The 27,936-nt window shown below is 45.0% G+C and overlaps 1 protein-coding gene across 3 annotated transcripts in view; it reads right to left on the bottom strand.

The window, feature by feature from the left end:
- Positions 1-27,936, bottom strand: part of CAMTA1 (calmodulin binding transcription activator 1) — an 890,922-nt gene that overhangs the window by 11,671 nt on the left and 851,315 nt on the right. For 2 of the 3 annotated variants that reach the window (XM_060013514.1, XM_060013520.1), the window contains exons 2-11: positions 19,361-19,512; positions 15,690-15,886; positions 14,910-14,988; positions 14,346-14,661; positions 13,395-13,918; positions 8,655-8,842; positions 7,916-8,162; positions 6,671-6,742; positions 3,297-3,490; positions 2,435-2,509 (exon numbers count right to left, since the gene is read on the bottom strand). In XM_060013514.1, the coding sequence (XP_059869497.1) occupies positions 2,435-2,509; positions 3,297-3,490; positions 6,671-6,742; positions 7,916-8,162; positions 8,655-8,842; positions 13,395-13,918; positions 14,346-14,661; positions 14,910-14,988; positions 15,690-15,886; positions 19,361-19,498 (2,030 nt within the window). In that variant the 5' untranslated portion in view covers positions 19,499-19,512. Of the gene's footprint in view, positions 1-2,434; positions 2,510-3,296; positions 3,491-4,917; positions 4,939-6,670; positions 6,743-7,915; positions 8,163-8,654; positions 8,843-13,394; positions 13,919-14,345; positions 14,662-14,909; positions 14,989-15,689; positions 15,887-19,360; positions 19,513-27,936 lie in introns of all 3 variants that reach the window. The other variant, XM_060013510.1, reaches the window with a different exon arrangement.

Below are 27,936 nucleotides of genomic sequence, written 5' to 3'. Positions count from 1 at the left end.
GTTTCCTATTTTAATGCTTCTAGGGGACAACACAGATGACAGTTTCTCTTAAAATAATATTCAATAACCCAGAATGGCAACAGGGTGACACTCATTCTAGGGAAAATGAGTTCAAACTTCTGGGACAGATTTTTTCAGGATTTCTTCAGGTTCCTTCATTGAATATATGGGAATGGAAAGTGAATAGTGACCTTACACAGTCAGTAGACAAAGGTTTTATTCCAATTTGCCTGCACATTTTTCTAGCATCTGGAATATCAAAGGGCAAGTAAAGAAAAGAGCCAGTAGGGGTCATTGTTTAATCCCAAATAATGAACAGAAATTCAGATCCATAATCTGATGCTCTCTTCATAAAAAAACTTATTAGCTTCATGAGGATATTACCGGTTAAAATACGGACCAAAGAAAGGCAAAATCCTCATGAAATGCTTTTCTACTTGTTTACAAAAGGAGAACTCTAAAAACATGAGTGAGACGATTCCTTCGTTCAGCCTTCTGTGGGAAGCAGCCTTTCAGGCGTTTATGTTTTGCTTAAATATCTTACCCTCTCAATTCACTCAGTTCACCAAATGTAAACATGGTAGGCTCTGGCCAAAAAAAAAAAAAAAAAAGAAGAAAATGAACATGGGCCCTTATGTAGTTTTGCTCACAATGACCAAGGTGGCATTACCTATACATATTTTCAAAGTTTGAGGATAAGACCAGAGGAACCAAGGAGAATTTAACTTGTGAACATTTGTTTGACGTGGCTTAAGGAAGAGCCACGTGGAGGCGATTTCCTCGAAGATAAAACCTGCTAGGAAAGTGTTAATCACAGACTCAGCAGTGCTGGATTGAATCCTCCTGGGTTTTTTGTTTTGCAGGAGGAAGAGGAAAAGGGGAGAAGAGTGTGAGCACGTGTAAGAATATATGACAAAGGGTCCAGGTAAGGCCTTGATATTTTCACCAAAGGAAGAAAATCAACTCCTCTATTTGGCTGCAAGTCCCCTAAGGCTAAGTCAAAGGTATGAGTAAATAATAAGGAAACAGAGACTGACTTTGGTAAGGCCTGGAGGATTCATTTCATTACGTCCTGGCCATGCCGCGTATTCTGATACGCATTTCCTAACAAGACTTGCTATTTCAGAGTATTGATATGGGCACCTCATTGCTTAGCGTCACGGGGAAAACCCCATCACTGCGTGGTGGAGAGCAAACGCTCTGCGGAGGAATACGGTAAATGTGCATGAGCTGCCCTGGCAGCATTCTAGCTAGAGAACACCGTATATAACCTAAAAAATATTCCTTTAAAAGTTTTTATCACTGTGCATGTGTGGTTCTGTCCACGTTCCCTTCCATGGTCATGTAAACGAATTATTTTGTTAATTTAAGTAAAAGTGCACACAAGTAGCCAGTTAACCCCTAGTAAGTCTCAAAGTCAGAATACTGTCAAAGTTAGCAAGTAGACAGTTTGAGGGGAAAAAAAACTAAAGTGAAACCTCTGAGAATCAAACTGCACCTGGACACTCGGGCTTTGGGTACAATTAAACAGGAAAGAGGAAATCAGACATTAAAGAGCTTGCTTTCAAGTTTGGGTCTGTAAACTGCATCGCTCCCGATGCACAGAGAAGCGACAAAACTACGTGGAGAGCTATCTAAACACAGCTCAGTCGGCCAATGTCACAGTGGTCAGGCTGGAATATTAACCCAAGCAAAGAAAAGAAAAACACGGTTCACCAGCCCCCAAAATCTGAGTTAAGGACCTCGTCTTCACCAAGGCATCCCAAACTCAGGAAAACAAAGAGAAACTCCCCTGGCGTAGCTCTGCAGGAAGATGCTGGGGTCACCGGAGCCCACTTCTAGTTGGAAATGCGCCTCTGTCTCGGCTGTGTTTCCTGCCCTGCCCAGTTTCATTCTGACCGCCTCTCCTGTTTCTCATCACAGACTAGCTGGAATTGGTCACTTGATGGAGGGTGTTAGCTCTGACACGGCCAGTAGAGGGCACCAACTATTTAGTGGAAATTCTACATCAGAAAATTTGGATGGCATTAGTGGTGTCTCAACCTTTCCTTCAGAATAGAAACTCTGTGTCTTTTCTGTTTGGACACACGTTAGCACAGTAAGGGTTTAGAGTGAAGAACACACTGCTAAAGAAAAATCTGGAATGAAAAGCCAGTCTGCCTAAGTTGTCCTCGCACCCAAATTAAAACAAAAACACTGGCATGATCTCCGTGGTTCAATCTCTACACAGCATCGTCTGGAACAGCGACCGGTATTCTTACGGCAGCAACTCAGTCCCTAGCTAAAGAGTTCTGTTATCCTAGCGTCATTTGGGACGTGTACCCTGATTATTTGTGGGGGATTAGCTTCACCAAGGAGTTCATGAGTGGGTAAGGCGATGAGGGTGGTTTTATTATTCTCGACGAGGAACATGTCGGGATGAGGGTTAATGTACCTGTGGCGACAGCGGCGTAGAAACCTCATTATTTTTCGAGCAGCCTGGTCCTGCTTTTTGGTTAGCAAACTGCTCCTGAAAAAGCCAGAATATGAATTACTGTCACGAGAAGCTGTAAAGCCTCATGTGCGAAAGTTGAAAGCAGGTCAGCGGCGAGAGAAAACTCTTAACCAAACGGCTCATGTGGCAAATCCAACAGCACAAGCCTATTTTATGGTTCTGAGTCTGGGCATCACTGGGGGAGAAGGAAGGAGGGGACTACAGACACTTTCACCTACTTGGAGGGAGATAATAAAAAGACTAAAGATAAGATGTCCTGTAACTGTTCTGCCCCAAGTCTTTATAAGCTCGTTTGTTCAAAAAGGCATTAGACAGACTTTCTCGGTTTAGAAATTGATTCGCCTGTGTTTGCTGCTCTCTTTGGGCTATTATTTTCTAAACTTCTTTCGTCAGTGTATTTTCCGGTGCTAGAAGTTTTTATTACACTCTTCAAAATGGAGTGGCTTAGTACTACTTACTCTCCCAAGGTCTTAGGTATAGAAACGCTACAATTTAGATGGCTATATTACAGTGCCACCTTTCTGAGTAGGAACTGTGGTCCAGCCAGACTCTGATACGAGGTGAAACTGGGTGGTGGCATCAAAATGATTGGATGGGGGGTGGGGAGAGAGAAAGGAGACGCTAAATAGACAAAAACAGGCAAAGAGGACAGGTGTAACTCTACGAACACGTGACATCTAGACTGGTCTGGGAAGAAAAGAGCTGCAAGATGCTTTACTCCTTGTACAGGCCTATGTGTCAACAAGGGGCAGTTCTTTGGACTCAGTTGGGGTTCTCTTGGCCGCCACGAATCTTGACCCACCTGAGTTTCTGCTGTACGATGACTGCCGTCCGCCGAGCCTGCCGTCTCCTGCCACACTTTTTATAACTCCGGTAAAACTTCTGGATCAGCACAGCAGCACGCCGGCTCTGCTGAAATTTTTTTTGTTCGTAGTAACTTCGGAATTTGCTCTGGATCAGGATGGCAGCCTGTGTCATCTTTTTATAAAGTGCATACTGCAGGGGGAACAAGAAGAAGCACAGCAGTAACAAGGGGGGCCACGCAGGCCTGGGTGTCCTCTGAGCCCACCAGGTGGGGACGGCAAGAAGGAAAACTTTTCCCTTTCTTTTCATATTCTCTGGGGGTGCATCATTAAAGAGGCAAACTAGGCATCTTTTCACCTACCTTTCCAAAATGCAAAATGTTACTTTAAGGGTTTCCTTCAGACAATGCATTGATTTAAATGTGGGTTTTTTCCCCCCAAATATCAAAATTGTTTGCCCTTTTTGGAAAAAAGTTTTAATGGCAATAAACTGAGACATTTAGGAATCGAAAAAGTATTATTTAGGAGGTAAAACTTGAAATGCTGAAGACGGACATTTCCTATCCAATTTGGAAACATTTTAAATTAACCTCCCATTTTTAATTGGATGCCTCCCAATTCCTGCCAAACACAAATCTACTTAGCGGTCAGCATCTGATTTCTAACTAGCATTCCCCTCGACAAATTTCTGAGTTACAAGGTCCCAAATACAAGGCTTATCATGAAACGCTGACACCTTTAAGCCATTTTAACCTGCAAAAGATTAACGCTCGTAAGACCGACAGTGGGGTGAAGCCATGAAACTTGGAAAGCGGCCCCGGAGCCGGGGACGGCTTGGGAGCCAGGCCCAGCACCCTCCGGCCAGCTTGCCGCAGAGATGGAAAGTGAGGCATGAAGGCACGGTGCGGGGAGGATGGGTCCTCTTCCCTATCAGAGTCCAGGCAGGAAAAATGCAGAGCTCTCCAGATTTTAAAAAAAGACTGTGTCCAGATTGCTAACGACACAGACTACAAGTCTGGGGACAGGAAGTCACAGAGAAGCGCTTTGCTCACAAGAAGGCGACTTACCATCAGAGGGACAAGTATTCCTCAGAAAATCCCTGTGCCTAAGTATCTCTCTGCATGTACGAGGTGGAGTGAGGAAAGGAAACAGACACAGGGCCCTTCTGCAAGAATCCTGCTTAGTCTTATCTGACCCGCCTGACATTTTCATTTGGCCAAAAGTCTTTTAAGACAAGGACGCTGCATCCTACAGCGTTTCCATCGCCTTGACCCGTGCGCTCTGCATAGTCAGAACCTCCCGGGCCACGGTGAAGCACGATGGGAAAAAGGGAAACATCTTCAGGGGCTCACAGGGTTCACGGCAATTGTTCTGGACGGATTGTTTAGATGGACACTGGCCAAGAAAATGTCCAATGACTGTTACTGCTGAAACCCACTGCGACGGCATCACCACGTGGTCCCCAGAGGATAGATGTGCTGTGGTGAGGTGGCCGGGCGAGGGGGGTATGCCTACGGAATGACCGTGCCATCTTAATGGCCCCTTCTTGTAGCTGGTGATGGGTGTGAAGTGTGTGACTCTGGTGGAATGGTTTGTGAGAGGACTTGGGTGTATCATTACCTTCAAGGCTATCCATGTCAGCTTGGGGGAGAAACAGAAAATACAAGATTAATGTTAGATTGCCGAATAGAAGGAAATGAAAAACCAGAACCAGAACCAATGAAACTCCCAACCGAAAAAAAAAAAAAAAGGAAAAAAGGCAACCTGGCTATCTTCATGCCTTCCATCTTCCAAAATACTTGTCTTATATTTGTCAGTATTTTTTTTTAAATGCCTTCCGACTTTCTGGTTGTAGCCAACACTTCTTTGGGAGGGGATTAAAAAAAAAACCAAACTCACGTTTTGGAATTAATACCTGCTGAAATCACAGACTTGAAACTTGATTCTGAGTATTGCTCGGGCTAACAGCAAGCCAGAATGGTTCCCTGCTGTGGGGCTACAGGGACCGTGGTGTCAGCGTTTACACAATAAACCTTCATTTCCTGGGATCACGAACTCAATCGGCTATAAGCTAAAGAGGCTCCCCGCCCCTCACCGTTAGAGCTTAATCCTAAAGAAACTTGAGAACATGGCAACCTGAATCAGACAAATGCTAGAAATAACAAGAGAACAGAATCCTGGATTTCTGTGTGGCTGGTATACATTCCTTAAACAAAAATGTAAGACCTACCGAAAGCACAACCTAATAAAAGGTTCTAGAATCTACTGACAGGACCGAGTTTTATTGTATGAACCGGTCAGAACTCAATTCGGCAATTTTTAACATTTTATCACCACCTAGGTGGTTAGAAAGGTCTAATATTTACTTAATCTCTCTGAGCCTCAGCTTCTTCATCTGCAAAATGGAAATAAAATTGTTGACTTCAGATATTTTTGTAAGGAGAAAATGAGATGATGAGCATAAAAGATCCAGGACGTGCTGGGTGCTCTCTTCCCCATTGATGGGAGCTACATGACCCTGCAGGTAGTTTCAGAAATAGCAATACTGCACGAAAGAGTAACTCAGATACTCTTCCTGCAACACTTAACTAAGGAATACAAAACAGTCTGGAATACAAAACGGTTTAAGATATTCTGGGCTTCTTCAGATTTTTACAATTCTTCATTTTAAATCGGATAAGAAGAAGCCAAAAGGAAAAACCGCTAAGGATTATGTAATGTATATAATTCAAGGTCAACGATAACAATTAGTATTTACCTACTCCAATCACCATATTAAATTCCCTTGAGTTCTTTAATTACTAAATAGTTTATAGGTAAAATGACTGAGACACAGAGCCTTATTTCAGACACAAATAACTTCCTCTGTATCAGACCAATGCTGCAGGCAGGTGATACCACTAAGAGGCCAACGATCTGAACAAAAATTATTTTGCGGCATTAGTTGCAGGTGGCTTTTTGTTTGCTTGTTTTTGTTTTTTTCCCTTCTGGAACATTTCCCTTTGGTGTTTCTTTTTTTTTTTTTGCGGTACGTTGGCCTCTCACTGTTGTGGCCTCTCCTGTTGCGGACCACAGGCTCCGGACGCACAGGCTCAGTGGCCGTGGCTCACAGGCCCAGCCGCTCCGTGGCATAGTGGGATTCTCCCGGACCGGGGCACGAACCCGTGTCCCCTGCATCGGCAGGCGGACTCTCAACCGCTGCGCCACCAGGGACGCCCCCCTTTGGCTTTTAATCAAGGCAATTCAAAGTCAGTCTTTGGATCAGGCACTGGATGTTGTGCTCTTTGCCAAACCACACACCAGACCCCCCCAGGCCTGTTTGGATGCTGTGTGAATAAGGCACGTTCCCATGGCGACCCAGAAGCTGGCTCACCTGTTTATATTTTCTGTAACAACGCTGAATGACAGCTGCTGCCACTTCCTGCTGCTCCCGCAAGGGTCGGCCCTTCAAGGGAAAGTGAGGCAAGAAAAGAAATAATGATGTAGTATAAAGAATGCAACTGTCCCAAGACTTAAATGGAATCATGACTCATTTAATTGACTTTCTCAGAACTGAGACCAGAGGTTTACCAAAATGCAGTGATAAGTTAGTATCAGGATAAATTAAAAAAATGAATTTACAGAATAACTCTCTGATTATTCCTGCTTCTAAATAGAACCATCATATTTGGATGTTAGGAGGCCTAAAACAATATTCATTTTCAAAGTATTTAAAGAATTAGGTATTGCACTATTTGCCCTTATAAATTTCTGCTCTCTGCTGTCTTTCCTAAGATAACACCAAGTCCTCTACTTTTGTTTTTATTTATTTATTTATTTATTTTTGGCTGCATTGGGTCTTTGTTGCTGCGCTCGGGCTTTCTCTAGTTGCGGCGAGCGGGGGCTACTCTTCGTTGTGGTGCACGGGCTTCTCACTGCGGTGGTTTCTCTTGCTGCAGAGCATAGGCTCTAGGTGCACAGGCTTCAGTAGTTGTGGCATATAGGCTCCGTAGTTGTGGCTCTCGGGCTGTAGAGCGCAGGCTCAGCAGTTGTGGTGCACGGGCTTAGTTGCTCCGTGGCATGTGGGATCTTCCCGGACCAGGGCTCGAACCCGTGTCCACTGCATTGGCAGATGAATTCTTAACCACTGCACCACCAGGGAAGTCTGGGGCCTCTACTTTTGGATCAATGATCGATGGCTCGTAACACCTTCTTAAGGAGGTCAGAGACTCCTCTGAGAAACTGTGGAAGGCTCTGGACCCTCTCCCACCAAAAATGCACTTTACCATAAAATTTTAGGACAATCAGTCACCAGGCCTCCAGCTAGAAACCCCTGTTCTAGGTCATAAATTCCTTGTGGCAGAGGTGTCAACTTACTTTATATTAATTAGATAATAAATATCCATTATTATTACCAACAGTCAGTTCAGATGGTGACAACCATCACACTACTTGTCAGTTTTATTTCACTAAAGCTTCTGACAATTATTAATAATCTCATGGGACCTAATTAATAATGTCAAATAACAATCCTATTGATTCAGAAGAAAAAAAAGAAACAGCATATGTTTTAGTTTGGACGACTCTGACTTTCCCGACCTTAAGAGTGTCACCGCATCAGGACTCTGTTGTCTTTTACCTTGTACTTCCGGAAAGCTGTCTGGACAAGCCTGGCCGCTTCATAGAGTTCTCTCTGTTCGTGATCAGACAGAGTCAGCTGAGCAAATTCATTCTCCACCTTCTCACTGGTAGACGCACTCAGGAATTCAGACCAGTCTGCGGCGGAGGGAAGGCTGGGTTTCTCGAAAGCTATTTCACTGACTGGTGAGCCTACAGGGCTCAGGCTGGTATTAGAAGAAGGGGTTAGAGGCTCGTTATATGCACTTCTGAAACAAGAGGAGACACAGGGGAGAGAGGCTGGTGATTGGTTTGCAGGATGCATTGCACGCTGGTCAACGAGACAAGATGGTACCTACTGTGGACCATGAGGGATATGCCTTCCCTCAGTCCAGAGAGCTGCTAAGCAGACTCTGAATGTCCTTCAATCAGTAACTTCACACTGAGCACCTGTTATGAGTTTAGTACTGTGCTAAGTACTATATCCACTGAGTCCACTATCCAATCGTGAAACTGCAGTTGAACGGGCGGGGGAACACCAGGATACATTATCTCCTGCGCTCTGACGTGGGAAGAAAAACCACGGGAGAGGTGAGGACATGAGGGGGCCTTGGAAGAGGCAATGGAACTCGTCTTAACGCTTCCTTCCTTCCTTGACAAGGCCATTCATTACACGGAACTCCTCCGATCCAGTGGGCCTCCGGAGCCTCCACGTAAACCCAGGAGCTCGCCCTGGGGAGTGGCCCACGAACACTACTGACCTGATCTGGGCGGCGTTTGGCAGATGGTCCGCGTCAGCTAGGTAACCGGCCAGCCAGCTCATCGTACTGCTGATGGTGGCCGCGTCTGTCCTCTCCAATGCCGGGGACTCGGTGGGCACAAAGTTCTCCTGCTTGATCCGCTCAGGGGTGGCTTCGATGATGTGCTCTGCCAAGGTCATCATGTTCACCTGGGGCCCAGAGGTCACAGAACACTCAGGTCAGGGTGGCACCTTAGAGGTTATCCAGGCCTACCCCCACTCCCACCACCGTGGAAAGAAAGAAAGAGGAGAGGGCGGGCTTACACCTCAGTCCAGTGCCCTCCCATCTCATTGTAAGGTTTTCCGATTCACCGGAACGTGCTGAGATCCCAGATCTGATTACCTCCACATCACAGTTTGGTCCCAAACCTTAAGTCTTCGAGAACGTCTGGCTTGTGCCCACTTTCCACTCTCAGCTAGGATCAACCAGTTAAGGATGCTATGACTGGGCAGTCCTGGTCATATTATTGTAGTGACACTACTGGTTACCTGACCACCATCACCCCATTGTGCCTTGCCCAGAGTTTTGTAGAGAGCAGCAACGAGCCAACATCCAAGGGACAGCTCGTGACTGATACAAGCCAACTGTCCTAATCCCCTTCTTGGTTTCCCACCTTCTGTGCACCAAGGAGGGGAGGATCCGTGACCCACTTCTGGACAGGAGCCTGCACAGAAGTCTGCTGGGTGGGCTGTGGGCAAAGCTTTTGCTTTCCTGATGAAAGGTATCGATGCACCTGGCCCTTTCCCCCTCCTCTTCCTGCTCTGACTACAGATGAGCTCCAGAAGCTACATTACAACCATAAAGCAACAAGCACGAAGATGAAAGGCAAAAGAACAGAAAATCCAGAAAAAATCCTGGTCCCGGATGGCATTATTGAGCAACTGAACCTCTGAACTTCTGTGAGAAAAATAAGTCATTTTCTTATTAAACCCCTGGAGTTAGGTTGCTGATACCTGCACCCAAAATACATTCCTAATGGATACATTTAGGAATCCTCAAAACTAGTCTGGAGCAGATATATTTGGTCAGAATCAGAGATATGACCTTGTTTTTAAAAGTTTCCTTGCACATCTCTTGAAAATGGAAGTTGAAATATAGCAGTTTAAGTTTTTAAGTGAATTGAAAATGTTCTGAAAGGATCTATACAAAAATGACAAAATGCTTATCTTACAACATGCGTGAACCTGAAAAACATTATGCTAAGTGAAAGAAGCCAGACACAGAATATGACAGGTTATGATTCCATTTATACAACATTTCTAGAAAAAGCAAAATTCTGGGGGAGAGAAAACAGATCAGTGGTTGCCCAGGGCTGGTATGGGAACAGAGGGTGACTGCAAAGGGGCACAGGGAACTTTTGGGGTGTGATGGAAGTGCTCTAAATGGGACCGCAATGATTGCACAGCTGTATAAATTCACAAAAGTTCATTACACTGGGCACTTAAAGTGAGTGAATTTTATGGTATGTAAATTACACCTAAATAAAACTCTTAAAAACACTTATCTTGGGTAATTTTCTAAATTTTCAACAAAGAACAAGAATTATCGTGACAGGAATAAAAATGGAAACATTTAAGGAAAAAAATATCACAGCTTTTCTTTTCCTTTTATATTGGCTCCCTTGGTTTGTGAGTCAAACAGGAGGAGGTAAGTCCTACCTTGATTTTTTTTCATGAAACTATTAAAAAGTGGAATTTCTTGAGACTGAAGCTTATAACTATCTGTAGTCACTCCTCTCCCAAACCCTCTATTTTATAAACACGTGTCAGTGTAAGAACACCTTAATATCATAATAAATGCAATATTTTGAGATACCAAGTAGCTGGTTTTTCATTGTGATAGCTACAAAAGGCAATGGAATTTAAATGACTTTCAGGTTTTTTATTCAAATGATGTTGGGTTTTTATTTAAATTCCCTTTGGGTCCTAGCATATGAGCAGTTTTCATAAATGGTCTTGGATATCTAAGAGGAACACTGATATGTATGTTTACTAGGTGTGTTCATACATCTACATAATTATATATACATCATAAATATACATGGTCAAACTTTCTAATTGTATTGTCAATATCTTCATATCCTCTTCATACTTGAGCTGACAAATTTTGAAACAATTGTGTTAGTCTCACACTATCATTATAGTTATGGTTCCACGTTTCTTCAATCTTTACTTGCTTCAGTATTTAGAAGCTACATTGTTAGGTGCATAATGGCTCATTATAGTCATATCGTTTTGACAAATTTTGTGTATATATATATATATATATATATATATATATATATATATATATACACTATTTGCCTTACCTGTACTTTTTACCTTTTTTCTTTTCATTTGTCTGTTATATCTTTACCTATCACATCATTTTCATTCTTTCTGTTTCATTTCATTTAAATTCTTTTACAAGCAGTATATAGTATATTTTGCTTCCTTTTTTTTTTTTAACCCAATCTGAGAATCTTTTAATAGAATTAACAGTTTCCAAAGTGGGAATAAGTCATGTTTGAAAATATTCCTATAATATTATGTTATAGAGTATTATTTCTGTTGTTGCTTTTTTCTTTATTACCATTACTGAACTTTTCCTGAATGGGCCAAATTTTCTTTTTTCCCCCTTAAATGACATAGAAATTCTGTAGCCTGTTTTAACACTACCTATTAACTTGACATTTCTAACAAGCATATTTCAGGCTACACATATCTATCAATATAATAATTGGAACAAACTTTGATTTTCCCTGGACAGGGGAACTGCTTTGATACACTTTTACCTTCCTTTCCCTACCTCCCTGGTTTTGTTAAAACAATTTAGAATCTTAGTTCTAGGTTATTTTTTGAAACATTATTCCTCTTTTATGTAAAGAATTGCTTATTGTGCAACCACACTATCAATAATTATTCAGAGATATCAGTATTACTGGTTTTACTGTTCACTCCTCCATGAACTCTGGCTTGCCATTTCTTGAATTATTTCATTAATTTTAATTGTTAATTTTTTCATTTGGCTAAAATGCTTCTTTAGACTGCTGCTTTTTTCATAGGTATGTGGCCTTAAATTAGTAAAATATTCTCTGAAGTGTCAGTGAAAATATAAAGTAGATTTTTTTTTAGGTTATTTTCTATTTCCTTCATCAACTGTTTCAGTAAGGGCCAGTTGCTCTAAAGCTGTGCTATCCAATGGCTATTCAAACTTAAATTAATTAAACTTAAGTAAAATTAGAAATTCAATTCCCGATTCGCACTGAATACATTTCCAATGCTCAGTACCACACATGGCCACTGGCCACCATATTGGACAGGGCAGACATAGAATGCTTCCATCACTAAAGAAAGTTCTGGTGGACAGCACTGTTCTAGACGCTCATCTTAGTTCCCCTCTTTTAAGCTGCCGATTTTCATAGTCTGGTGATTTATTATTATATGTTTATATTTATAAATGTTGTTCTAGATTGCTCAGAATTAATATCTAGTATGGGCTCCATCAGAAATTGTTTAAAACAGGGCTTTAACTATGGCAGGTCAAATCCAGCTAGCTAACTGTTTGTGTAAATAAAGTTTTATTGGCACATGGCCCACTCATTTGTTTAATATTGTCTAAGGCTGCTTTTGTGCTACAAAGGCAGACTGAATAGTCATGACAAAGTCTGTATTGGCCACAAAGCCTGAAATATTTACTATTTGGCCCTTTCCAGAAAAAATGTGCCAACCCCTCATCTCAAATATTATTTGATTTCCTGGGGAAGGCCTCCCCACAATTGTAGTGGTTGGTAGATCAGTAGTGCGGCGCCCACCACGCACCAGGGATGGAAACATACTGGTAAGCGTGCATGATTCTTGTCCTGTGCTAAACAGTAGGGGCTGGTAGGAAGGGTCCCCTGGATGCAATGAACAGGAGTGTTTTAGCAACCAGACCTGTCTAGGAATGCTGTCTGGGACACGAGATCCCCATCATTTCTACAGGCACAGGTGCCCTAGTGAATTTCTTATGGGAGTTTTCTCCTTTTATATTTGTTTTGGATTCTATCGATGGGAAGAGGGAAAGAGAGGAAGTCAGACACATGTTCTGAGGATGCTCATTTTGTCCTCCACATAGAGTATATTTTAATTAATGGAATTTGCTTGTTTAAGAGCCTAACCTCAAATTTACTTCAGTATGTATTCTCTTAATCTATAACAACTGTGATGCCCTAAAAGGATCCTGGATTTATCAGAAAAGCAGTCAAGTATCAGCTTTAGGGATATTCCACTGCACCTCATGAGAGCCTCAGACGATATATGCCTTTACAGGGGCTAGATGCTTGTTGTGCTTATCAAATCACTTACATCATTCAAATTCTACCCACAGGCCTCCTGTTTTAGCCATTATCAGGCTGTGACTCTAACTAGTATTTAAACAGCAAAATCAGTCACCCTGGATGCAAGGAGGGAGCAAAAGACTTATTGTAGGAGTTTTGAGGAGCTAGTACAAGGCTCTACTGAGATCTGGGTCCCTGGTATTTAGGCCCTGTTCACAATGCTTGACTCACAAGTGAAAATGTGGCCCAAGTAAAGAAGACACGCCAAAATTCTTATATATAAGCCCAGACTTCGAACCCTTCGCCGGTGAGAAAATGACATGACCTCTGGAAATTGGCAGTAAAGACCAAGGAAGCTAGGACGGATGGACCAGCCTCTGCAGGTTTACCTTCCCCACGCTCACCTGTATGTCATCCATGGGTTGTGAGCACTCCTCACTTTCTGCACTATCACGGTAGGACCCCAGCTCTGTGTTCACCACCTCTCTGTTAGCCATCATCAGGACACTCATTGGTTCCCGTGGACGCACCTGTGAAGGTGTTGCATCCTTTCCTACACTGGTCCCCTTCGGATTTCCAGTCACCTGTACTGTAGACACACCAATGTAAAGATCTTTGGAATTCCACTTTACTACCGGCTGAGATCCAGAGGCTTGGAATCCTGCAGTCTCTGGAGTGGGAGGGGAGATTTCCCGGCTGTAGTCCCTCACTCCTTCACTGGGGCTGATTGTCTCGGGGACAGACTGCTTAGAACTAGGGCTCTGCTTCCTGATATTTGGCTGTTCCAGACTCAGTGCAGTGGAAAGCAGCTTCTCCTGCCTTGCCTGGAAGTACTCAGGGTTCAATTTATGCTTTTTGGGAGCTGGATAATCTTTGTGGCTCTCACTGCTGTAGTAATTAGAGGGTTCAGACCGAGGTCTTCTCAGCTCTGAAAAGTACAGTAGAAAGGATAGTCAGGACAGGCGATACAATTAGGAATCCTAAAGAATTAACACTTTCTCTATGCCTGAGAGACACAAAGTGCAAAGCCAGAACTCAAGACATGTCCCTAACATTTCAATATTCCCCAGCAGCACATACTATATTCAGATAATCCTCCTCCAACATCTGTAGTTCTTTCTTGCACGAACATAGATTTTTTTTTTTTTTCTACTTTCTGCAGTTTTGGGGTGGGATGGGCCGGGGGAAGCACTAGGCATTCTAATAACTAAAAGGAAAATTAGAAACACTAAAAAAAAAAAAACCCCAAACCCTTAAATGTACGTGAATATCCTATGGACTTTTCTGAGGGTAGCTGCACGAAAGCAAACGGGAAATCTGCCAAGTTCTGGGATGTAATCCTTTAAAATGTTTACCTGGATTGGTACTTGCAATGACGGTGACTCCTTTGGGTATTTCTGGGGAGTGGATTGTTTCGCTGTGCCACTGGGTCATCCAGCTCTCTGCACTGGGTTCCTCACTTGCAGGACAGTGGATTCTGGGGTTCTGGCCAAGCTGAGCCTGCTCGTCCCTCTGCAGGTGCTCCAGACACTCTGCTAATTTCACATGACCCCTTGACCTGGCAATTCCCAAAGGCAGCCTTCCTAGAGAGTCCGGAATAGAGATAGCCCGACGGTCCCACTTGTACAGCACGACAGCTGCTTCTAAGTGCCCGAGAGCACATGCCCACATCTGAAAAAAGAGAGAGACAAAGCGAGCTTCCTCAATACGAGTTAAAAAACATATTTGACTTTTGCCACTGCTGCCAATTGACTAATTGGTCCTTGGCACCGATCTCAATGGGGCCATAAAACGTTACCATTACAAAGTAGCTCTGATACGTGTCGTATGTTCAACGAGGGATAATACAAAGGGAACCAAGCACATCCCTATGCCAGCCTAGAAAAACAGTTCGGGGAATAAATGAACCCATTTCTTACCAGAGGAGTACAGGAGAAGTGGTCCACATTCAAGGGGTCAACCTCCAGTTCCAAATCAATGCTATCTGCATGCTTTGTGCTGGAACGAACAGCACCAGAAATTACTGCACAATGAATCCACGTTAAAAAATACCAGAACGTTATGAAACCCACAGAGATGAAACCAAACTGGGCGTCTCACATTCCTGGCGTGAGGAAATAGCGTCCCAGACTCCCTAGGGCGCTCTGGGCTCTCTGTTTTGCCAGAGGCCCAGGGGAAATAAAAAGTCCAATGTTGGGCTTCCCTGGTGGTGCAGCGGTTGAGAATCTGCCTGCCAATGCAGGGGACACGGGTTCGAGCCCTGGTCTGGGAAGATCCCACATGCCGCGGAGCAACTGGGCCCATGAGCCACAACTACTGAGCCTGCGCGTCTGGAGCCTGTGCTCCGCAACAAGAGAGGCCGCGACAGGGTGAGGCCTGCGCACCGCGATGAAGAGTGGCCCCCGCTTGCCACAACTAGAGAAAGCCCTCGCACAGAAACGAAGACCCAATACAGCCAAAAATAAATAAATAAATTTATAAAAAAAAAAAACAAACGTCCAATGTTTAGTTCAACATCTCACTCAGGACTTCTCGGGCAGAAGTTCATAGAACTTCTTGGAACTGTCCACAGAGAGAGCCCTTTGCTCTCAGGCTACCACACTCCCCGAATAGCCAGATTTCCCTCCACCACTGGACACCCTAAGAGGAACGCCTGCTGAGGGGTGAGGATGACAGCGTCCGTCTGGCCCCAGCCTTACCGCCATTTGATCAGGGTCTGGATGAGGGTGGCGTAACCCTGGGCTGCGGCCAGGTGGAGGAGGGTCATTCCACGGAAAGTCTTTGAGTGGATCAGATGCTTGGACTTTGCCCAGCAGGCCCGGCTCATCATCTTCTCGCACACGACAACCACGCGGCTCTCAAAGCAGCTCCCCAGGGTCCCAGGGCCAGACGCGCACTGTAATGAAATGGCACGTGTTCCGATCGGAGGACCAAAGGCCCTGTACCAAGTCAGCATTCGGATGCCGGGGTGGGAAACCAGTGCGTTATGATTTGCAGCGGAAAACGGGAAGCATGAAGCTGAAAATAAGACATCTCGAAAGGGAGAACAGAACGTGCTGCGTCCAGCTCAGCGGCACATGTCCGCAGCCGGGCACACGGTAATTTTCTGTAACTCTAAGGACGTCAGAGTCTGTCTGCTGCAGCTGACGCTCTGATTGTGAGCTTCGTGCTGATCCAGCTCAGGGAAAGTATATACTGCTAAAAAGAAACGAACAGAAAACGTGGCCCCAGCCTCCCAGCTGAAGTAAACACTGCAGGCAGTAAACTGTCAGGGGAGAGTAAGGCAGGGTAACTTATGCTTCCACCACCGGCTGCCTGGAGCTCCTGACTCCCCTGCTCCTTCTGAAGGAGAATTAAGTCACTTAGATGGGGATTTTTCTCCCTAAAGAAGCACTTAGAAATATCCAGTAATACATTTGCAACAACATGGATGGACCTTGAGGGCATTACATTAAGTGAAATAGGTCCGAGAAAGACAAATACCGTATGATGCCACTTATATGAGGAATCTTAACACACACACACACACACACACACACACACACATACACAAAAGCCTCCTGACTTCATAGATACAGAGAACAGCCTGATAGTTGCCAGAGGTAGGGGGAGGAGGTGGGAAAAATGGGTGAAGGGGGTCAAAAGTTATAAACTTCCAGTTATAAAACAAATAAGTCCTGGGGATGTAATGTACAGCATGGCAACTATAGTTCATAAGACTGTACTGCATACTGGAACGTTGCTAAGACAGCAGATCTTAAAAGTTCTCGACACAAAAGGAAAAAAAGTTTGTAACTATGTGTGATGATGGGTGTTAACTAGGCTTATCATGGTGATGATTTGGCGAAATGTATACAAATACCGAATCACCATGTTGTGCACCCGGAACTAATATGATTTTATATGTCAATTATATCTCAATTGAAAAAACAGATTTTAGGGCTTCCCTGGTGGCGCAGTGGTTGAGAGTCCGCCTGCCGATGCAGGGGACACAGGTTCGTGCCCCAGTCCGGGAGGATCCCACATGCCGCGGAGCGGCTGGGCCCGTGAGCCACGGCCGCTGGGCCTGCGCGTCTGGAGCCTGTGCTCCGCAACGGGAGAGGCCACAACAGTGAGAGGCCCGCGTACCGCAAAAAAACCAAAAAAACAGATTTTAAAAAATCCAGTAATAATCCAGTCCTTTATATAAAACAAAAAGGACACTGGGGAAGGCATGAGAGACCTTGAAATTTAAGCGTTCTTGCTAACCACAGAGGCACACGAGAAAGAGAAATGCACTCATGTTAGCCACCTGGCTTTCTTCTCTTTTTTGTAAAAGGAGGTTGTGAAAGAAGAAAAATAAAATCAAAGTTAGGAACCTCAACGGCTTATCTGAGTCTCTGCTCCAGCACTTTTACGTTTCACAACCCCCCGCCCCTGCCCCACCCCGAATAAATGGCCCTTCTGGTCTAATTCTCCTCTCTGGTATTATTTTAAAGGTATTTTGTCCAGTTACAAACCCCATGAAATTCAATTACTACAGAAACACTGTTGCTCCTCATTGTTTTTTGTTTTGAAATCTGGAAAAAAAAAAACGCCTGCAAAAATAAAAAGGCAGAGGACGGTTAATGTCACCCTCACTAGAACTGTCGTGACATGTTTAGAGGAGCACAGCTGGGCAACCCCGACCTTCAGCAGAATGACCTTGACTCGAAAGGCCCAGACAGACACATTCAGGGGCACACGGAAGTCACTGGGTAGTAAGCAAAGAGGGAATTTCTTTGCATTAACAAAAACAGCTCCACCTCTATCACATAAGGTGGACACAGATATTTATCGAAGCCAGCTTAAACTGATGAAAGAGTATTCAGTAGCAGTTAATATGGGATCAGACAATAGGCCAGTTGCCAGATAGTTGAGTTATAAAATGACACTACTCTCCATTCCCTTTATGCAGCCTTTGTTGGTGAAAGAAAAAGGATTTCGTGGGAATCTCTTATTTTAGCCATGAGATAGATAGTAAATAATGTTTACTTCTTTTTATAAAACAGTAGTATCAGGTGGACAGGAAGCCTTAATGATATTTTCCTTTGTGCCAAGTCTTTCCTTTTCCACTGATTTCTGAAGATAAGGAGAGAAATAAGAAGGAAATTCCCGGAAAAAGGTTAGTTTCGGGGGTGTGGTACCGTATGCTTTGTTTTCATCTATTGTGATGAAATAGATGCGTTTCATCTATTATTAAAAATATTACTAATACTTGATACTTACAAGGATCATAAAACTCCAAATGTTCACTTTAAAATATAATTGTTCAGAAAAAAATCAACATTAATCTTGAAGAGAAAGAGGGGGAATTATTTGAGGTTTTTAGGTGATGTCTCAGTGGTGGAGGTAAGAAACACCATCAGTCCCTTTAAATTCATTCTAGGGGACTTCCCTGGTGGCGCAGGGGTTAAGAATCTGCCTGCCAATGCAGGGGAAAACGGGCTTAATCCCTGGTCCGGGAAGATCTCACATGCTACGGAGCAACTAAGCCCGTGCGCCACAACTACGGAGCCCACACTCCTAGAGCCCGTGCTCCGCAACAAGAGAAGCCACCGCAATGAGAAGCCCATGCACTGCAACAAAGAGTAGCCCCCACTCGCCGCAACTAGAGAAAGCCTGCGCGCAGCAATGAAGACCCAACAAAGCCAAAAAAAAAATAATAATAATAATTAATTAATTAAAAAAAATTTATTCTAGGGCCTCCTGAAAAATAATTTCTGCCTAGGAAACTTCCCCAAAATGAAGCTCCTAAATGAAATTGACATAAAGCCTTCAAGACTAACGGGACTCTAAAATAATATTTGATGATTTCCCCGTACCTGACAATAATAATGCGTTCATCCCGGAACTGATGAAAAAGCATTTGTAACAACGACAGAATGTATAATGTTCTACTATTCTGCACTGAAAAATTACAGAAACAGTTTCTCTGGGCCCTTATAAAACAATTATGTTTTCTATTTATACTTAAGATAAAGATAGAACACAAAACACAAAATAGGTTCTAATTGAACTCTGAGCCCAGCGAATCTGAGTCATCGCTTGGCCTCTGTTCTGTCACTGGATGCCCGCCCTCCCGCTGTCAGATAACTGCAGTGAGTTCTGAGATCAGTAAGTGATTCAAGGCTTAGGAAGGTGAACCACTGAGAAGCCCCACAGTCCAAGGCTTCTTCCCTAACACAGAGTTGAATACTCAGAAACACAGGGACTACAAAGCACCCCCCTGCCTCTTGCCTCTTCCAGGAAGGGTGCCAGCAGCAGCAGAGAAGGGACTTGTGATCGACAGCCTCGCACATCAATAAAACATTAGACACCATGAAAGGCGACAGTCCGCGCAGACTCGTACCTGAGCTTGGCTTCCTCCGTTCCCACTACCGCTGCCCCCTCCGCTGCTCCCTCCTCCGCTCCCCTGCTTGTGCTGCTGGGACCCGGTCATCTCAGCCATCCTCCTTTCCATCTGCTCCAGTCGCTCAAGGATGGACATCCTGAACTGGTTATCTAGGGCAGAACAAGGAAGAGTGAGGTTGTGTTCTGGAAGAAGGGCCATTAACACGTGGCCTAGGCGAGCCTGCAGGACGGGCATCCAAGATGGCCACCGACCCAACCAAATCACCGGGCTTTGCCCAGGCTGGATGTCTCCAGTGCGGTAGTGACCCTGACACTTCACATAAGACTGCAGCCTCGACAGCAGCCCAAAGTTCTCAGCGAAAGGAACAGAAAACCCCTTTTTGTCAAGGTCCTGGTTTCAGGTTCCTGGACCTCATTTCTTTGGCAAATTCCCCAATGGAAACCTTGAAGAGAGATCTGGTTGAAAGGCCCCTAGAGCAAACAAATGAAATGAATACAATTTAATTTAAATCACTGGAAGAAAGCAATCACTATGGGAAAGAAGAACACACACAACCCCACACAGATACAGATATCTAGATTTTTTTTTTAAGTAGTATCTTTTACCCACACACTGGAAAAAAAAAAAAAAAAAAGATTTTCTGATCCAGGCTCTAGCCACAGACACACACATACATTAGAGCTGGGGTTAGGTAAGAGCAAATGCAAAGGCCCTGAGGCAGAACGTTCCAGGAGCAGAAGCCATGTGGCTGGACCACAGCAGAGAGGAGAGCAGAAGATGAAGCTGGAGAGGGGGGTAAGGACCAATCAGGACACAGTTAAGAACACTGGCTGTGCCATATGATGGTTGTGTAACTTTGAACAAAACCTTTGGTGTCTCAGTTTCCTTAACTTTTTTTTTTTTTGCGGTACGCGGGCCTCTCACTGTTGTGGCCTCTCCCGTTGCGGAGCACAGGCTCCGGATGTGCAGGCTCAGCGGCCATGGCTCACGGGCCCAGCCGCTCCACAGCATGTGGGATCTTCCCGGACCAGGGCACGAACCCGCGTCCCCTGCATCGGCAGGCGGACTCTCAACCACTGCGCCACCAGGGAAGCCCTCCTTAACTCTTAAATGGGGATAGTAACTGTCCTTACCTCCAAGGGGTGTTGAGAGAATTTAATGAAGTAACAGATGAAAATGCTCAGGACATGGGTAAGTCCCAGATAAACGTGCCAGCCATCAGCATCACCTTGTGGCATGTGAATGAAATGTCTTGGGAAATTGATCAAACACCTGTGACAACATAGTTCTTCCTCAAAATTGCTAATGGAGTCACTATTTTCCAAATACAGACAACTGAATCATGAAAAGGAGTACCCTCGGGGAATATTTTATCAGCGTTCCTTGCCATCCTGACTGTAAATCCTGACACTAGTGGGTAAAGCGTATCGATCCTACGAGAGATTAAAAAATGGACGGAGCTAACACCGAATCCGTGCCAGTCACTGTGTAAATAACTTGATAAATGTTAACTCATTTACCCTCACGGCCATTGTGTGAGGCCGGTCCTGTCACTGTCTTCATTTTACAGATGAAGACACTGAGGCATGAAAAGATACCTGGCTTCTCCGTCTCCAGGACCCGGAGCTAAGCCCCCATGTGACAACAGGAAGGGAAACTTATGGGAAGAGAAGATGCACAAGGATTAGACGGACTTACCCGAGGGAACGGAACTTTTTTCTCAAAGTAAAAAGATAGTAAATACGGTTTCAATTCGGTATTGAAAACGGGGAAGTTTTCAATACCGAATGTCAAATTGATCTCACTTCTCTAAACCACAAAAGCAAGAGGAGGTAGACTGCTTTTCAAGAATTGTGGTATTATTTTCTTAGTAAGCTATTTCCAGGAACAACATGAGAGGAAAAAATCCTTCCTCTTTACAGGTGAAAGGTAACGTCTCTCTGTTCCAATTTCATGCAGACAGGTGTGACGAACTCTGAGGACCCTCTAAGCACCTCAGTGGCACAGTCACGGATGGGGGAGTAACCCTGAATGGATCTGCTTGTGATGCACTGGCCATGGCCGTGGTCATCCTGTGACCACTAATGGAAAACAACGTGACTTCAGAGTTGATTTTAGAATCCTTACTCCATGCCCTCCTCATTAGATAATGGAAATTTTGTAGAATGTGGGACTTCTCCATCTGGAGCCAACTGAGGACAAAGAATTTTACCTTTCAAAAAGAGTGTGATCCGGGCTTCCCTGGTGGCGCAGTGGTTGGGAGTCCGCCTGCCGATGCAGGGGACACAGGGTCATTCCCCGGTCCGGGAAGATCCCACATGCCGCGGAGCGGCTGGGCCCGTGAGCTATGGCCCCTGAGCCTGCGCGTCCGGAGCCTGTGCTCCTCAACGGGAGAGGCCACAGTGGTGAGAGACCCGCGTAACGCAAAAAAAAAAAAAAAAAAAAAGGTAAGAAAAAAAGAGTGATCCCAAGTGGAGCAGCAGTTATCCTTCGTGGTATGTTTATAAATTCTCCCTGCTTCCTGCTGATCCTGCTAGCCAGACAACCACTCATCTCTGAACCCACCCAGAGACCCTCACTCATCCCACTGAAACAGCTTAAGCCTCTATAGCCATGTTCTGATGATTTCTTCTGCCAGCCTGCAAATCTTGCATCTATTAAGTGAGCGTTCAGAATCCGATTCGCTTCTCTCGGAGATCGGTTTGCACTTGTCTGGAGCACAGCGGCCAAGATTAACATGCCACGTCATGCCAAGGGGCAGAAGGGCACAGAGCTCGCCACCCGGCTGTGCTCCGCCCGTCGGGGTGGCTCTGTTCTGGCTGCGGCGGTGACAGTGCAGGCAGCCCCGGCTCGTCCCCCCAACTCCACCCATCCCCCACCCATCCCCTGCCAAGCGTGGACACTGCAGACCGACCCTCCCCGACATCGCGGAGCCAGGCCCTGCCAATGCATCTCCCCGCCAAAACACTGTCACCACGACGCCTTGTCTGCCCCAGGGGTCACTGGCTCCCTGCTTCTGGGCTGCGTGTCCAGCTTCGGCGCCACAGTGGACTGTGCAGTCAGCTCTTGCGTGTGATTAAGCTGCTCTGAGAAGCACTTCGTGAAGATATTCAGAAGCAGTTTTTTTGCCTCTTAAGAAAATTATATCGTGCAGAACGGCATCTCTGAGCCTCTTGACTCCAAAGGGGGGAGGTAGTGATGATTAAAACAGGAAACAACTGAGCTGGCATCCCAGAGAGTCAGGTCTGTGCCACCCTGTGAATCAAGAATCGGAGCCTTTCTGGTCATACTTCCTTTCCCCTGCGAGGCTTCCTCCGATGGATAAAATGATGGTGTCCAGCTCTCCATGACTGGCAAGTCAAAAGCAACAACTTCATGCTTGTTTCGGGCTTTACAGCTTTATTAACTAAAACATTATTGCAAAACACTTGGCAATTTCAGAGCTCTCTCTCATCTTAATTGTATATTGTGTGAAATTATAGGATGAGGGTAATACAATTAGAAGCAAAAAACTTTTTCTCATGAAAAAAGTACATTTGAAGATCTATTTGTTCATGCACAAGTATTTATTGAGCACCTACTGTGTACCAGGCACTGGGGGATGGCTTAGTGAAGAGATCCCTGTGCTCCTTTGTTGGCCAACAAATAATTTCTGCAGCCTGAATGAACCTGGGTTGTTAAATGAATGCACTGTGGAGGCGGGGAGGAGAGGAAAACAAATAATGTACAGATTGAGGGGGCTGATGAATTTGGCTGCAGTCTTGCCCACGATGTTTCAAACAGAGCCAACGGTGATTCAGCTTTGAGGGGTTGCAACCCCCCTGTCCTTAGGACAGTCTGAGTGAAGCGACTGGACTGCTCCCTTGTGAGACCCGGCTGCACGGAAAGTAAGCTGAGGGCACCCACTTCCCGAAGCACGTGAGCCTCCAGGGTTATACGTCTGGGCCCCCCCTGCGGCGGCAGTGGTGTCTGGGTGCTCACCCTCCGGCTCGTGCCCGCTGCAGGCAGTGTGCCACCCGAGCGGAGGCGTCTGCTCAGCCTAGTGGTTCTCAGGTGCCAGCAGGCATCAGAATCACCCAGTGGGCTTTTTGAAACACACTGGTGGGGGCAATGCCCAGCTTGTTTTGGTGTTAGTGTTGGTGTTGGTTTTGCTAGGTTTGGGTGAGCCTAGAGGGTGCACTTCAAACACGTTCTCAGGTGACGCTGATGCTTCTGGTCTGAGACCACATTTCAAGAACTGCTGCTCTAAGACCCCAGCCTCCTTCCTCAAGAATGAATCCTTTCCACCCCAGTGCTTGTTAAAGAAGGACCCCAGGACCACCTGCTCGAGCAGAAGCACGGGTTCCCACCCAATGTGGACATGCAAAATGTCACCTCCTGTACATCATATCCGGTCCGTCCACACGGGCTCTGCCAACAGCATTGGGCTGTGCATCTTCTCAAGCACACGGCCAATTCAGACCTGACGACACTCGAAAACGATTTAAAATCCACCTCCTTGCACTGTTCTCTGCAGCTAACCAGGCACTCCTCTCTCATCCCCATCAGATCTTACCTCTTTATTACTTTCTTTTTCTTCTGAGTGGGATGTCTTCCCAGGTGCCTGCCTTTGCCTCCTGCTTTTCTCTAAAGCAGTTTATTTACTTGTGTGGTTCCAGGGAATGAGATCTTTCAACTATCATGCAGCAATTCCTTCCCACTACATTCAAGACACACGCACCCACCTACCTGTACCCCAGACAAAAGGTAAATGATGCTGATGGCTTTGCAGCAAGTCTGGCTCACGGTTCATTCCAAGCCTCTTCCCGAGCCTGTTCGAGCTGCACCCTTTTTAGCAGAAGCAGCATTTCTAGACTGGGCAGCGATGACATAGTGGAAAGAACACTGGAGTAGAGAGAAGAGCTCCAGGTTTAATCCTGTCACTGTGTGACTCTGGAAAAATAATGACCATTTTGCACCTCAATTTCCTCTGTAAAATGGGAATATCACTATCTATGCTGCCCGTGAAGATGAAATAAACTGAATTTCTAAAAGTGGTCAGACTCTCTTAAGTCTGAACTACTATTGGACAAAAAAAAAAAGGGACCTTTTACCCAGTCATACCTCTGGAACATTAAAAAATAATAATACATTTAAAAAAATTTTTTTAATAATTGAGATTCACAGATGAGTTGCAAAGGTAGTTGAGTTCCCACATACCCTTCACCCAGTTTCCCCTAATATGAACATCTTACGCAATTAGGGTACATTTGTCAAAACTCAGCAACTAACACTGGTATATCGCTCCTATTCACTAAATTATAGACTTGAGTTAGACCACACCATCAGAACTGAATTAGAATTAATGTATTTTTTTCTGTTCCAGCATCCAACCAAGGATACCATGTTGCATTTCGCTGTTAAATCGCCTTTCTCTTCTCTCATCTGTCACAATTTGAGCAGTTTTGAAGACTACTGGTCAAGTAGTTTGTAGATGTCCCTGCCTTGAAGTTGGCCTGACATGTCTTCTAATGATTAGACTGGAGTCACGGGTTTTTACCTAGAGGATCCGAGGGGAAGTGCCCTGCCCATCACACAAGCAGGGGTAAATGATGATGGACTGCTGAGGTAGACCGTGATCATTTGCTCTATAAACCTACAGTGCTCCATGAGAAAGTTCCTATTTTCCTCTCTCCCTACTCTATCCTTTGGAAGCAAGTCCCTAAGTCCGGCCGAGCAAGGGGACGAGAATTAAGCTCCACCCTGTGGATAGAGTATCCACACATATTATGTGGATTCTCCTAGAAGGGAGATCTGTCCTTCTTGGCTTATTTACCTGATCAACCTTTTATCTGTACTTGGATGAACTCACGGATATTTATTTTACACTTTGGTCATCATCCGATACTACGTTAATTGCCCCAATGGTCCCAGCGTGGCCACTGGGAGCTCTTTCAAGCTGGCTCCTGTGTCCCTTGGACATACCCTCAGCTTTTTTCCCTTCTTTTTCGAGCACTTCCTTACTTTCTGGCATTACCGGATGCTCCAGGCTCACCTTGTACTCTCCCTGTCCCAGCCCTAGAATCAGCGGTCTCTCTAGGGAGCCCTGGTTTCTTTTACTGGAGAATGGCATTTAGAAACCAAGATCCGGGTGCTAGGTGTGCTCAGTACTGCTGGAGTGTCACTGCTCCTGGGCCCTCTCAGTGCACAGAGCCAGGACAAAGTTGTAAGTATAACAGCCCATGTATGCACACATATCTATAATTATTTTTCTATCTATATGAAAATAAACATGAGTTCATACAATGTCTCCAACTCTAACACAGCACTGCAGTATTCATTCTACCCTTCTAGGGGGCATTTTAAACATAGATAAAATGATGGTGGAAGTAACTGTGTTACCTGGATATAATAAGTCGATAAAATAAATGCTGAAAAGAAATCTTCCTGATACATCAAACTACAAAGAGAGAAGCCTAGGCCTAATTTCTGTATCTCAGAAGTACAGGTACAGGATATAGCATGTAGTATATCCAACTACTTTGTTATCCTTCAGTTCCTAGAGTTTTCCAACAACACTAGAAAACATAAAGAAAAATATACTCCTAATCCCAGAATAGCTCTGAGTACTACGGAGATCAAGAAGATGAAAAAACATTTCCAGCCAACTGCTGGCCCGCTTCATGTCCCCTTTACTCTTGCTGGGTTCACCCTGTCCAAGTGTCTCCTCAGGGCTACCACACAAAGTGTCACACAGCACAGCAGCAGTCATGGGTCATCTCTGCATCTCTCTTTGACAGGGATTCCTAACCCTCAAAGCGACTCATTTTAAAAATGTCCCCAATCAATATCGACCTAAAATTCCTAAGCAGTACCAAAGTTTTAACACAGAAAAAACTTCATGAAGTCAGACACCCGCAGTATATTCTAAGTTTAGAAGGTTTGGGATTTGCTGCTGTAAAACTGGAGAATCCCAAGTGTTTGGGCATCTGATGAGAGAAAGCGTCTGTGTCAGGAACCAACGACTAGCTGGACTCAGGCTAGTGCTGGTCTCAGGTGTTCAGCCGCACCTAGTGACCATAACCTCCTATAGATTGTGCACAACGCACTTTAAATCTTGGAACTGAATTGATTTTCATGACTGTACTGAGCAATACAACATGAAGCAATTTCTTTTTTATCTTTTTTTTTGGCGGTATGCGGGCCTCTCACTGTTGTGGCCTCTCCCGTTGCGGAACACGGGCTCCAGACGTGCAGGCTCAGCGGCCATGGCTCACGGGCCCAGCCGCTCTGCTGCATGTGGGATCCTCCCGGACCGGGCACGAAACCCGTGTCCCCTGCATCGGCAGGCAGGCTCTCAACCACTGCACCACCAGGGAAGCCCAATGAAGCAATTTCTGACTTTATATCAGATACTCTTGCTAAAAAACACTCAGCTGCCTCCCCTGTGACCTACAAATAAAACGTCAAGTGTCTGGTACGGCAGGGGAGGCTCTTTGCTGACGGCCTCGGGCTGCTTTTTAGGGGTCCTCTCATACTCACTGTTCTCCAAAGCTGTCAGGAACCTTACGTGTTTCTGCGCCTCGGGTGATGCCAACCTTTCCCCATGTCCACGTGGCGACCTTCTTATTCTTCAGAGTGTGGCTCAAACATCCCTTCAGTTTTATGATGTGTAGCTGCCACTGAGCATCTACGTAGGCCAGACATTCCACATGTGTTATTTCTGATCTGGAAAACAACTCTGATCTTCCTCTTTCTTTTACAGATGAGGAAGCTGAGGCTCCGAAAATGTGTTACTTACGCGAGGTCCTAAGTATCAGGGCAGGGATTAGAGCACAGGTTAGACTCCAGACCCACGTGCTTTCCAGTCTACCCAGCAAATCGTCATGTCTCGCTCTGTGTCCTGTGTATAGTTATTTTCTTACACATGTCATTTCTACCAGAGCGAGCTGTCTGCAAGTCTTGTATCCCTGGTATCAGATACAGAATGGGGGCCCAGTCAGTGGAAAGGAATATTCTTTTCTAATTTAAGCTTCTTCAGAAGCCAATTTGTGGATGAGGTCATTCAAACTCTGGGGCAGGGGCTCTGAGTGACCTCTGCTCTCCACAGTGGGCTCCCAGGGACGATACTCCAGTTAGCCAGTTTTACCCCTTAGCCCCCGGGGAAAGAAGGAACAGTCAAAATGCTCAGAACCCAATGGAGGTGCCTTGAAAGCACGTGAAAAAGCTCTAGGCATCTGCCTGGCTGGCTGCCCTTTCCTGGGGGATCAGGTAAGGAAATAATGTAACTGTATTGGTGAAGACCCTGGCAGAAAAGCTGAGGAAGATCTGACCCTTCGTAGACACAAACTGGAATTTCACGGCAACGTCACTTTCCTTTATCCATTCAGCGTCACGTTATAAATATAGATCCCTACCTTCTAGGTATTCCTACTTTTCCCTGGTGAAACGGAGTATCTGGAACACAGTGGCTGGCAGCACACCTTGATCTAATTAGTTACGAAAGTGCTTAACAGGTTAAGCTGTTTTAGAGACATGACATTTTTACCGTGTGAGACCAAAGAGACATTTTCTAGAACAGCCTCAGAAAGCGG

The sequence above is a fragment of the Delphinus delphis genome, chromosome 1 (assembly GCF_949987515.2).
Source record: "Delphinus delphis chromosome 1, mDelDel1.2, whole genome shotgun sequence".
In the NCBI taxonomy this organism is placed as follows: Eukaryota; Metazoa; Chordata; class Mammalia; order Artiodactyla; family Delphinidae; genus Delphinus; species Delphinus delphis.
The sequence above is the reverse complement of the archived record's forward strand: the minus strand, read 5'-3'. Positions and strand labels throughout refer to the sequence as shown.